General features: G+C 34.3%; 1 protein-coding gene across 2 annotated transcripts in view; it reads right to left on the reverse strand.

Annotated features, from left to right (window-relative positions):
- LOC136031328 (uncharacterized) overlaps positions 1-13,542 on the reverse strand; it is a 57,630-nt gene that overhangs the window by 22,596 nt on the left and 21,492 nt on the right. For both annotated transcript variants that reach the window (XM_065710810.1, XM_065710811.1), the window contains exons 3-7: positions 10,795-10,940; positions 6,719-7,079; positions 4,804-4,952; positions 2,383-2,476; positions 1,048-1,241 (exon numbers count right to left, since the gene is read on the reverse strand). In XM_065710810.1, the coding sequence (XP_065566882.1) occupies positions 1,048-1,241; positions 2,383-2,476; positions 4,804-4,952; positions 6,719-7,079; positions 10,795-10,940 (944 nt within the window). The remainder of the gene's footprint in view (positions 1-1,047; positions 1,242-2,382; positions 2,477-4,803; positions 4,953-6,718; positions 7,080-10,794; positions 10,941-13,542) is intronic.

Here is a 13,542-nt window from a genome sequence, read left to right on the forward strand (position 1 = left end):
CCATTTACAACGTAACTAATTTAGAAAAAAAAATAATCGAAACATCCTTATTTACCTTTAAATTTCACATTATGTTCAGCAGAACTGAAAAAAAAAGATCTAAAGCCGATCTGTCCACTCATGAAAAAAAAAATAATCTCACGAAGAAGATCAATACAACGGGCCTACGACCAGTAGAATGAAAGAAAAAAAAAAAAAAACGACGATAATTTCACCTGTATAAAACTAGGCGCTTTTGTTATTTATTTTGGAAACTAAACTATTGGTTTGTTTCTTCTTTTGTTATTAATTTTAGTTTTTGAATTTATTTTCTCATATTTTAATTTAAAATTTTACAGGTTATTTTAGATTTTCTTTTTTTTCTTTTCAATCAATCAATCAATCATTTTATTAATACTAAAATACTATTACAAACGTAAAAAAGTTATTTGGCCCAAGAAGCTTTGCTTGTTATGAGCCATACAACACTATAATAGAGCACTAAAAGAACAATAAATAATACCCTATATTTTTTCTACATTTAACACCGAAGAGGCCTAGTTTTATACTGGTGAAACGCCCATCGGTTTTGTGTTTTTTTCTTTTCTTTCTACTGGTCTTACACCCGTTTTTTGTTCTTCTTCTTAAGGTTTTTCTCTCTTTGTTTTGCAAAGGGATGTCCTAACCGAGTGGTTACCGCGGTAGACTTTAAATCCTTTGTTCTTGAGGACGAGGGTTTAGGTCCTGGTGTTGCAGGTTATTTTGTTGGAATGGGGGTCAGTGGCGTGACTCTGTAAGCCCAGCCAGAATTGACCCAGCTCTATATGGGTACCTGGAGAAATCTGGGGAAAGTAAACAAGAAGGGTGTGCAAAAGCACAGGATGACAGGCCCCCAGCCCCCATTACACTTCCTGGCTGAAAGACCGTGAAACGAAGATCAGCACCAACGGTAGGGACTGTAAAGTCCTATGCCGTATTCTTTATCTTGTTTTGTTTTGCAAGACTAAAAAAAACCTTATCAAATGTATAAAACTCTAACCTAAATTACGACAAAACAAAGTCAATTACCGGAATATCTGAAATTTTTGTTATTGGCTCCATCTTTTCAACACATCCAATAGAAACTTCTGGAACCCAAAGTGCACAAGCAACGTGGGCCCACTTGCTGCCCGATTGTGTTGTCTTCATGGCACCACCTTTGTTAGGACATAGCGCACAAGAAGGTTTCAAACCCTGAGAGCAAGGCTTGCACAGCCAATTACCTGGAAAATATTTAGATTTCCCTAAGTATATAGAAAAAAGGTAAACTGGAAAAAAGACATTTTTTTTTTTTTAACTAGGAACTCCTTAAACGTATATTCTGGGTGCGTCAGATAGAACTGACATGACGAAAACTGAGACCCGATAAAATGACCGTATAAGAACCATAGAAACAATCTTTCAGATCTACAGATTTACTACCTTCCCAGTTAAGGAAACGCACTCTCAAAGTTGAATCCCTTTAATTTAATTTAACTCTAATTTAAGTAGTTATTTTATTTAATTACTTATTAGTCTGATTAATTTAAATTATATAAAAGCATTCGCTAAATAGACTCATAGAAAAATAATTCGTTTACTCCTTTTTCACACGCTATTGCAATCATGTAATACTTTTTTTTTATAAACAATTGTTTATAATTATTTCTTATTCTGTTTCATACACAATGAATTCTTATTTCTGTTTTATAAACAAGGAATAATTGTATTTTTTATTTAGCTTAAGATTAAATCTTACCTCCTGTTTATATATATATATATATATATATATATATATATATATATATATATATATATATATGTATATATATATATATATATATATATATATATATATATATATATATATATATATATATATATATATATATATATATATATATATATAAACAATCTTTCAGATCTACAGATTTACTACTTTCCCAGTTAAGGAAACGCACTCTCAAAGTTGAATCCCTTTAATTTAATTTAACTCTAATTTAAGTAGTTATTTTATTTAATTACTTATTAGTCTGATTAATTTAAATTATATAAAAGCATTCGCTAAATAGACTCATAGAAAAATAATTCGTTTACTCCTTTTTCACACGCTATTGCAATCATGTAATACTTTTTTTTTATAAACAATTGTTTATAATTATTTCTTATTCTGTTTCATACACAATGAATTCTTATTTCTGTTTTATAAACAAGGAATAATTGTATTTTTTATTTAGCTTAAGATTAAATCTTACCTCCTGTTTATATATATATATATATATATATATATATATATATATATATATATATATATTGAAAAAGATAATTTTTCCCTTTATAAATAATGAATAATAATTTTTTTTATAGCTCAAGATTAAATCTTACCTGCTGGTATGGATGTAATACCATAGCAAGCTTGATGGACACATATATTACAGGAATCACAGAAGACCATCTCATTCCCTTCTTCACAATCAGGCTGAAAAAGATATTAAACGAAAATGTTAATGATGTATTCAAAAATTGCATACATTATTAAACTATGTCCCATTTTGACAGTTTTTTTTATCTTCTAATAACATTACGGTATATTATATAAGTATAGGTTTGACTTTCTAAGGTTATAAGTGGTATTAGCTTTTAAACTGTAATTTATAAATTTACAACAAAAAGCTATAAAAATATTAGATCAACACATCCTCCAATTACGACTATTTGGTCCATTGTTTCTACTATCCATTTCGGATTGGTGTGTATTCAAAAATTACATATTTTATTTTCTCTAAACAAGAAAAAAAATATTATTAAAAGAAAGACCGTGTCCCATCTTGACGACAATACTTTATCTTCTAATAACATTATAATATATTCAATAAATATAGGGTCAACTTTCTGAGATAACAAGTGATATTTGCTTTCAAATCATGATTTATAAATTCACAACAGAAAGCTAAGAAAGAATATTAGATCAACAAACCCTTCGAATAAATCAGATACACCATTTTTTCTATAAATTTGGTCGTGAAATAGATTTCTACTGAGGATTTGACCATTTTTAGCAGAGAGTATTTAGAAGGTCCCTCGTTCTCGCCCTCACACGATTGCTTTGAAGAGTAAATGCAGTATCGGTGCACTTCAGCACTATCACAACAATAAATCTTTATCACAAATGTACATAATAATTTGAATATATTTGCAACAAATTATCTAATAAAATTCACTTAACAAACCTGAGATAAATATCATACGCTGCAAAAAATCGTAGGAACAGAAGATTCCACAAACAGAAAATTAACGGCAATTTGCACTAACGGTAGATAATAAGCTCATACTTCACGAGCACCCGGAAAGCTATTAGAAAATTAACGACAACTTGCACCAACGGTAGATTATAGGCTCATATTCAACGACACCCGGAAAGTTATTAGAAAATTAACGACAACTTGCACCAACGGTAGATTATAGGCTCATATTCAACGACACCCGGAAAGTTATTAGAAAATTAACGACAACTTGCACCAACGGTAGATTATAGGCTCATATTCAACGACACCCGGAAAGTTATTAGAAAATTATCGACAACTTGCACCAACGGTAGATTATAGGCTCATATTCAACGACACCCGGAAGGTTATCAGGGTTAATTCAACGAACCAGTATCTAACAAGAAGATTGCACCGCAAGAAAATCACAAGAATCGTATATTATATTTAGAGGAAACTAAGGTTAATTTGCACGAACGGTTAATTATCATAGGCAGCGCAATAGCAGTGCCTAAGCAAAGAGCGATGTGGGCACAATGTATTTTTTTTTTCTTTTCTTTAGACCAGGGCACTTCGTATCGAAGGAGTTGTCGTAGAAACTCCGAAAAAGGTTTCATTCGATTGAAAATTGATGGTCAAAACTAATTGGCGGACAACTAACCCCCTCCCACACCCACCATTTCCCTAAACATATTCAATCAAAATTTTAAGACAGCCATTTCGTTCAATGTAGTTGAAAGATCCGGAAATTATGTGTTTGAGGATGACACCACCCCCCCCTACAGCCCTCAGGGCATGGGTTGCAAGTTACGTCCTGGGGCATTCAGGGTTTTATATAGAAAGGGTAATCGTATAAATTCAGGAGGAGGCTCATTGGATTGCTAATTAGAAGTTTTCGTAACCTTTTGAGATTTAGTGATCGGAGGGTGAATCCCCCTCCAATTGCTTCAAATTTTCCCGAAATGCATCTGATAGAAATTTTGAGAGGACCATTTGTTGTCATAGAAACTTCGAAAACAGCTCCTACGATTGAAAATTTAAAGGAAAAGTGCCCTTTTCAATAGTCGAAAGTGATTGGAGGGCAACTAACCCCTCTCCCACGCCCACCATATCCCCAGATATATCCAATCAAAATTTTGAGATGGCCATTTTATTCAACGTAATTGAAAAGACCGAAAATTATGTATTTGAGAGCGATAATTAATTCCTCAAGTAACACTCAAGAACCAGTGGTGTGCCATAAGTAATTATGGTTCAAGTAACACTCAAGAACCAGTTGTGTGCCACTTATGGTGTGCCCTAAGTAATTATGGCTCAAGTAACACTCAAGAACCAGTGGTATGTCACTTATGACATGCCCTATGTAATTATGGCTCAAGTAACACTCAAGAACCAGTGGCATGCCACTTATGGTGTGCCATAAGTAATATTCAAGAACAAAATGAATTACTTATAGCACACCAAGGCTTAACAACTGGTATTTTCTTTTAATCTTACCTATAAAAAGCAATTAAATAATTAATCAAAATCTCAAACAACTTACAGCTCGGCAGACATCGCAGATGACACTTTCGTCATATTCTATTCCAAGACATTCTTCAGACTTCATAATTGCTCTCATATTCAATGCACATTGCCGCTCATATTCCTCAATAACCCGTTCAAATGTCACCTCGGATATGGGACTTAAGCCTAAAACATGAACCAACATTAATGTTTGTTTTTTATCCTATGACTCAATTATTAAGAATCTTTTTATATGTAATGTCAGTTGCCAAAAAAAATAATATAAGAAATAAGAAATAAATACTTATGCTTGAAGGCCGGAAAAGTCAATGGTAGGTTCAATCGCAGAGTAAAAAACGGTCTCACCGTCTAAAAAACGATCTCAAACACAATTCAAATATGTATATGCGTCACATATTTATATGTGTCACATATTTGCACATGTGTCAATGGCTAATGTGCAAGCAAACGCGTGGATTCTCACAATTACTTCTTGGCCAAAATTTCCAACAACTTATTTTCTCTGCTTTTTAAAATTCATTTTATCTAATAGCCTATTCTATTTTTAAAACTTCAATTACACATCAACCAGATTAAAACCTTTAAATACATTTTATTACAGTTTACCTTTTTTTTTGTTGAAAGTCTTCTTTCACGAATAAGAGGTTTAGACACCACTAAGACTGAACTTGCTATAAAGCAAGTTTTTTTCATTTTATTTTTATTTATTTTTCATTGCTTGTAGAGTTTTATTAATATAGTTTTTTGGTTCCTTGAAGAATCAAACCTTAAACAAAAATAAGCTATCGTACCGTTGGTCGAAATTCTTTTTTTTTTTTTTTAATGAAGCCTGGAACTTAAAACAGATAAGGGAAAAGAAATGTCATAAAATGTATAAGAAGAAGAAAAATGGATAATTATTTTCAGACTGAAAAGAAACGACCAAACTTTTAAATAAAGCTATACAAAAGGGAGTAGCTTATAAACTGAATATCTTATCAATTAGTCATTTATAAGAGGACGAGAAATACCATAAAATGTATAAGAAGAAGAAAAATGGATAATTATTTTCAGACTGAAAGGAAACGATCAAACTTTGAAATAAAGCTAAACAAAAAGGAGTAGCTTATAAACTGAATATCTTTTCAATTAGTCATTTATAAGAGGACGAGAAATACCGTAAAATGTATAAGAAGAAGAAAAATGGATAATTATTTTCAGACTGAAAGGAAACGATCAAACTTTGAAATAAAGCTAAACAAAAAGAAGTAGCTTATAAACTGAATATCTTTTCAATTAGTCATTTATAAGAGGACGAGAAAAGACCGCCGCTCTCCCAAATTGACATTTTATAGCGATTGGTAAGAAAATTTTAGCCCAGACTTAACGTTTAATACAACATAAATTATTCAAAAGAAATTCTAAGCAGGCAGACAACGGGGAGGGGGGAGGGAGGTAGAGCGTCTTGGCGCTTGCCTTCCAATGAATTTCAGAATTTCCCTCATCTCAAATTAACTTCTTTGGTTTTTTATTTTCTAATTTGCCCTCCCCCCTTACAAATTTTCGCGTGCGTGTTGGATTTTAGTGTCTTATATCAAATTTTTAGACTCTTTTTAAGTTCTTTTTCTTTTTATCTAACTTTGCAAGTATTTGATATACAGTACGGTATAAGCATTCAATGTATAAACATTCAGTCACTTTTACTCAGGATATACTTCAATTTTTGCCATGTGGCTGGGTGCCAGTTACACTGTGCTATGTTTTAGGTGCCATCTACTGGCGCCTAAACCATGGTTCTGACTTTAGAAAAAGAGATAATTTGACTTTTGGTTAGCTAAAATTCATGGAAAATACCAAGCACAGTGCAAGACTCACAGGAGAGTTTTTAAATTATATCCATGTTGCTTCTGTCTGTTTAATACTATAAAATACATTATTTTGAAAAGCCTTACCTTGTAATACTCTCTCGCCATTAGCTCTTCGCAACCACTGGTCATCTAAATCATCCATGTCATATGAACAGACCTTATTGGCCCGTGCTGGTGCTGATGACATCTGATGTATTTCAGGATTGTAGAAATCATCATTAGTGGTTCGAACAAATTTATGCTTTGGCAACTTAAAATCTTGGAGGTAAGACTGAGTTGTTGAAACTGTTACAGATGACTTTGGCAAAGATTCGGGATTTACTGGTACTTGGACTCCTCGTTCCCATTCTTGCTTCCATGAATCGGCAAGCAGCCAATATTCACTCTGACCCAAGGGCTCATTGTCAGGTAATTTCATGGCGGAAATGAGATCCTTCCGGAAAAGCTGAAAAAAGAGGCATGAGTACAGAGACATGTACAAAAGACCCGGTAAAAGTACAGTAAGTGCCCATTTAAAACGCAAAAGTTAAGTTAACCAGCATATACAAGACAACCAGGATTAAAGAGCCAGATACACATGGCAAACTTAAGCTAAAACGGCCGTATTTATCCAATATGGGCGTATTTTAACCTGGCTTGCGAACAAAGATTTTTTTAGATGAATGCTCATTTTCAGCCTTCTTTAGGCTTCTTTAAAGTCTGAGTGATTTTCTGAGCATGTTGGAATATTTTCAACGTAACATTTGTGAGGTTACTTACCAGCTCACTTTTATGCCTTTCAATGGCTTGGCCAAGCAAATTAATTTTCAATGAGTGTCCATTTTTAAACAGTTTAAAATAATTCGTCAAGAATTATTTTGGTCCAACTTCGTCAGCAATAAGAAACTCCTGCAGCTCACAAAGCAGTCTCGGTTTTCGACTCAAGCAGCCAAACAAACCTTACGATGGTTCGGGCTCCTGCTTCAAATGCCACCGCATCTATCCGCAAAGACGATCTACGACTTCAACCCTATCAAAGCCGGTTGGAAGTGACCTCGCAGCCGACGGAAGAAACGTTGGTCCGACAGCCTGTCCGAGTTCTTGACGATGGCAAACATCAGACAGGGCGAAGAGCAAATACTCGCCATGGATCGAAGCGGATAGAGGAGGCAGACGTCACTCTCTACGACGAGCAGCGCCCGTCAGGAGACTTAAATCAAGTAAGTAAGTAAGTCAAGTCAAGAACACGCTCCCTTTTTTGTCAAAAATCCAGCCTATCACTTGCACGTGAACTCTCTATAGTAGTGGAAGAACGCTATTGTCCGTCTAGCCCTTAATTTATTGAAACAATTGGCGTATATCTCGGTTGAAACAATTGATAAGGAGTTTCAGAAAACAAATTTTACAAAGAGAGGAAGAAAAATCTGTAGTGATTCAAATTTTTTGTCTGCTATCGAAGTAACAAGGACACCAAAATGAAAACATTTTTAGCCCCCTGGACTCATATCAGGTCTATTCATACCTGAAAACCACGACACTTAAATTAAAATTTAGGCTCAAGCTTTTAGTACAGTAACAGATTTTGATAAATTTGCAACTTTCTTCTTTAAATTTGGTTCTCGCCACTCCCAAAGTTTCCATAGCTTCACACTGAAACCTTTTTCATAAAAAAATTGAATTCCAGATTTTTCTAATTTTCCAAGATATACGTATATGGTGTAAGCTTCCATTTAACCAACAGAAACAATTAGATTACATTTGCACTGTCCTTGGTAGATTAACAATTAGTCATTGCATACAACCCAGGCCTTCAAGTTTCGGCAATACCCCTTGGTATCGAAAGTTACAATTTCCAACTATTTCTACAAATGACAAAAACGATGTGAAATATTTTGGACAAAAATTATCTTCGGAACATCAAGATATAGTGATATGGAAACTTATAACTCTTTCCTTTTAACCAATTGAAACAATCAGATTTCATTAGCATTGTCTTTTGAATATTAACAATTAGTCATCGTATAGAAGGTAGGCCTTCAAGAATTACCAACATCCTCGGTATCAAAAGTTATGATTTCCAACCACTTCTACAAATGAGAAAAACGATGTGAAATATTTTGGACAAAAATTATCTTCGGAACATCAAGATATAGTGATATGGAAACTTATAACTCTTCCTTTTAACCAATTGAAACAATCAGACTTCATTAGCATTGTCTTTTGAATATTAACAATTAGTCATCGCACAGAAGGTAGGCCTTCAAGAATACCAACATCCTCGGTATCAAAAGTTATGATTTCCAACCATTTCTACAAATGAGAAAAACGATGTGAAATATTTTGGACAAAAATTATCTTCGGAACATCAAGATATAGTGATATGGAAACTTATAACTCTTCCTTTTAACTAATTGAAACAATCAGACTTCATTAGCATTGTCTTTTGAATATTAACAATTAGTCATCGCATAGAAGGTAGGCCTTCAAGAATACCAACATCCTCGGTATCAAAAGTTATGATTTCCAACCATTTCTAAAAATGAGAAAAACGATGTGAAATATTTTGGACAAAAATTATCTTCGGAACATCAAGATATAGTGATATGGAAACTTATAACTCTTTCCTTTTAACCAGTTGAAACAATCAGATTTCATTTGCGTTGTCCTTTGAGTGTTAACAATTAGTCATCGCATAGAAGGTAGGCCTTCAAGAATTACCAACACTCTTGGTATAAAAGTTACAAGTTATCTTGTAAACACAATATAACACGGGAAAGCAGTATGAACGAATCAATCGAGCATCCTGAGTTTAAGTTGTCGGGCTACAATTCTTAGGTAAAAAACTCTCACACAATACTTCATTTTTTTTTGTCAAAAAACATCTAACAGCCGCTTCTGTATTATAGTAAACGAAACGCATAACTTATCTAACATACGCACTGTGAAATTGTGATGATGAGAGGAAAAAAAAAGCTTAGACTCTTAGAAAGCTTTACTTCTCCTTACTGTTCAAATCATTTCTACAGTAAATTTAGCGAGAGTCTAATTCTGCACAATCATGCCAAATCCCAAAACTGTCATAATCCTAGGGTGCTCTTTCATGCAAAAAGCACAGTCTTCGGAGTTCCCCCAAGAAGCAGCATATTCTGTAGTACATTTCACGCAGGTAACAAGACCAATATAGAAAGTAAAAAAAATTACTAATAACAATAAAAGAAGAATTAATGACCTAGTAATTAGAGAAAAACCCAGTCGTCACTACAGTCTTAAAGGTTCAGATCTAACATACATTTTTGTAGATGATTAGTTGATTGGTATGAGTTAGTACTGATGCATTTCTGTGATGAAAGATATAAATTTTAGTAACGCAAAACTACTAAATTAATTCAGCGACGTAAAAACTACTCTACTTGAAATAAATTTTTAAATAAAATTTCTTTTGAAAACACGAAAAAATAGGAACAAAAGGAGTTAATGGCCACTTGGACTTATTAAAGAGAAACCCTTGACCCTTTGTGGTAAACGCAACACAACGTCCATACACACCACTTGACTCTGGTAAGTTTTTTTTCTAAATGCCCTTAACACATTTGATACGGTTTCTCATGAAGCCCCTCTTCACAAGTCCGATCAATTTAGTATTCAAGGGATGATTCTATTAGCTCCTCCCTTCCCCCAAGTATCAAAATTTGCATTAATTGAAACATTTTTGGTTAGCTTTAGAACAAAGATAAATGGCTGCCCCCCCCCCCATCTCCCAATCATGTCAGAACTAAAATTCTGGGTACAATCCTTGTAAGAGAACAATACAAATAAGCTGCATAATTTAAGAGCTTGCCTCAAGCACAAAACTTGAAAACAATTTTTCAGGATCGAGCATCAAAAACATTTTTTCATCCGAAATTTCTGTGGCAAATATACCATTGATTTCTAATGGAAAACAAATTTGATAACTGAAATACCAGGGTACTATATACTTTTATTGAAGCCTATTGACTTTTCCAATAAAACGTATAGAAAGGAACAGGTTGATACAATAGTAGTAGGACCCAACAATCAATCTTTTTTGTCTGACAAATTCTCAACATTTAAGAAACAACTTTGTTCATCAGAAAATTCCTTTAATACACTTTTTTACACTAAGCCCCACTAGCGGTCTTAAAGAGTAGTCTTTATCTTACCTCGGCAGGTGCCTCCGGAGCATTTCTATTGTAGGCATTACGCGGTGCTGTATTGGAAATTTTTGATGGACTGGAACGTCCTCTGGAATCACTGTCTTCTTGCTGCACAGTAGATGGACGTAAGTTTTTTCTTTTACCTTTTTGACCTAAAATAATTTCAAAAATTAATCAGGTTGTCCATAGTAACTTTAGCAATTTTAACCAGAACAGGGCAAAAAATAAAAATGTAATTTGTGTGACTCATAAACAAACTTTATGGAGTCTGCTAGACTCATATCAATCAGAGTGATGAGTAATCTTTGTAAAAGCTTGAAAGGAAAGGATGTATATTGCATTGTACATGCTATGAACAAAAATATCTTAAGTTGATATTGACGTATGTCCTGACATTTTCTCCGAGACTGGAAGGACCTACAATCAAGATCTGATGTTGCGATGAGGAAACAAGCCGTTGGGTGAAGGTGATGAATGGTGCTGGGTTGGAATACCTGTCTCTGGCACAAGGATATACACCTTCAAAAAAGACTTCTTAATGGAGGAGCCCCTGTGTATGCCACCAGAATGACAATTGGACCTAATGGTGGTCTACAACGAGTTACTTGAATGGAAAAAATTGCCTCCCACGCCCCGAAGGAAGTGATTTCCCGCCTTCATCATAAACTTAAGTTTCTTTAATGCCGTAATATGACTCGCAACGGCTAGAATGCTGGCAGATCCATTTCCATCATTGCCAGTTGGCCTCATATAATCTGATAGGGTTACAAGCAATTGCAGACATTTATATCTTTGTTGCCCATGCCTTGGACTCTTGCAAAACATGTTATGGGCAAGATCAAAGGAGCCAAACTTCATAGGCATAATTATGTAAGTACTGCTCCAGGATCATTAATTTATATTTCAGAAAACTGCGACCTGGAAACTATCCAATTTCTATTCTAGGGACGTTGCTGCCATTGTAGTAAAAAATAACTGGTCTTGAGCATATAGTTTTTAGCTTAGCATATACCTGAGTGTGAAGCCTGCAAGAGTAACAGAACAGAGGAAATTCTGTAAAAACAAAACTATCCCTGTAATTTTATCATGTGATGACAATGCACATCACATGTTATGGGGACTTCAAACATGAAGAAAAGCAGAAGTGAGCTTCAAGAGCGCCTGGATGGGAACAGCCTTACTTGATGTAACCAAGGGTCAATGCCCACCTTCATAACAGGAAGAAGCAAAGTTGTATTAGATTTAATAAGAATTGGTTCCCAGCATGTAAACATTGGTTCAAAAGTGGCGTGAGTGATCTTCCTTTATTCTTAGACCATCAAGCACTAAGGTTTAATATTGCTGTTTTTAAGCCGCAAAAGAAGCTAGAGATACAAAGCAAACAAATTGGCTCACTTATAATCAAATACTAGCCAAAAGGCTTAAAAATTTGACGGTCATCTTGGACAATTTATAGTAAAAATATTGCCAGACGAAGCTAGTAATCAGCTACTAAAGGCTCTAAAAAAGGACATCTGGGTCCACTTGGAAAGCATCTTCACCCTCGCCATGGACACAGGACAAAGCCTGAACTGCATACTTTAAGTTCATATGCAATCTGGACAAATACTTAAACGACCCGGAAAGTATTGGTCCTTAAACACCTTAGAATACTAGCCCCAGTTCAGGGGATAGGGGAAAAATATTGATTTTTGACTTTCTAAGGACTGCTGATAGGATATGTCCCATCATGCTCCAGGAAGGATGGAGAAATTTACAAACCCATTATGTTGGAATTAGCCTCACTCTAATCTATATTGCCAAGATTTGGCTAAAAGAAAGAGGTATTTTTATAACAACTAAGCTTGAGAAAATAATCCCCAAATGAATCCAGATTTTAGTGGTTGCTCATGTTAAAAGCCTACGATGAGGCGAAGAGGACCAACTGACAGCTCTGTCTACAAAATTTGGAAGACCAATGAGTCCACAACAAAACTAACAGTAGAATTCAAATCACAAGTGACAAGGCCTTGTTACTGTATTCCATCCCCCTCCTTGAATTGAAAACGAGTTAATTCATTTTAAAGTTGAAAGGTGATATTAAGCCTCTGTTAGCATTAATTCAATCCCACCTGGCCTTGCTATTCTAGGGTTAAAACTACTACAAACCATACAGGAAATAAATTCAATATTTACCCCGATAGTTATTTGGCAGGAGGTCAATTTATTAAAAAAAGCAAATTATATGAAATCAAGGGAAAAATACAAAAAAATCATGATTTCTGGGGACCTAGACCCAATCCCTTTAAGTACATTCTTTCATCATCCAAATTATTTTAACTGTCCATTTTAAGGCCTTTCCGATCACTTTAACAAAAATTTTACCATCACTCATACCTACAAACAGAGGGGTGGGAGTCCCATTGGTATAAAGGACCTTCCACAAATATGTAACCACACATGCACATTTTTGATAAAGGAAAAGCTCATAGGATGAAACTTTTTACCCCTCCTACCTAAATTCAAGGACTTTGTGACCCCAAAAAAGAAGCAAATTATTTACTTATTTGAGCAGCTGTGTAGCCAACGCAAATTCTAGATGGCTATAAGCTTTCAACATACTTGATTTATGCATTCGATCATGAACAAAAAATAGCTAACTTGCATGATATTTTACAGAATTTTTGAATTTTTAGGACTCCTAGCGAGAGATGTTCTGTATTCCCATGCCTATAGCACTAACAAAGAGTCTTGGTTAAACACAGTGTTGTGGAG

This window comes from Artemia franciscana, chromosome 9 (genome assembly GCF_032884065.1).
Source record: "Artemia franciscana chromosome 9, ASM3288406v1, whole genome shotgun sequence".
Taxonomy (NCBI): Eukaryota; Metazoa; Arthropoda; class Branchiopoda; order Anostraca; family Artemiidae; genus Artemia; species Artemia franciscana.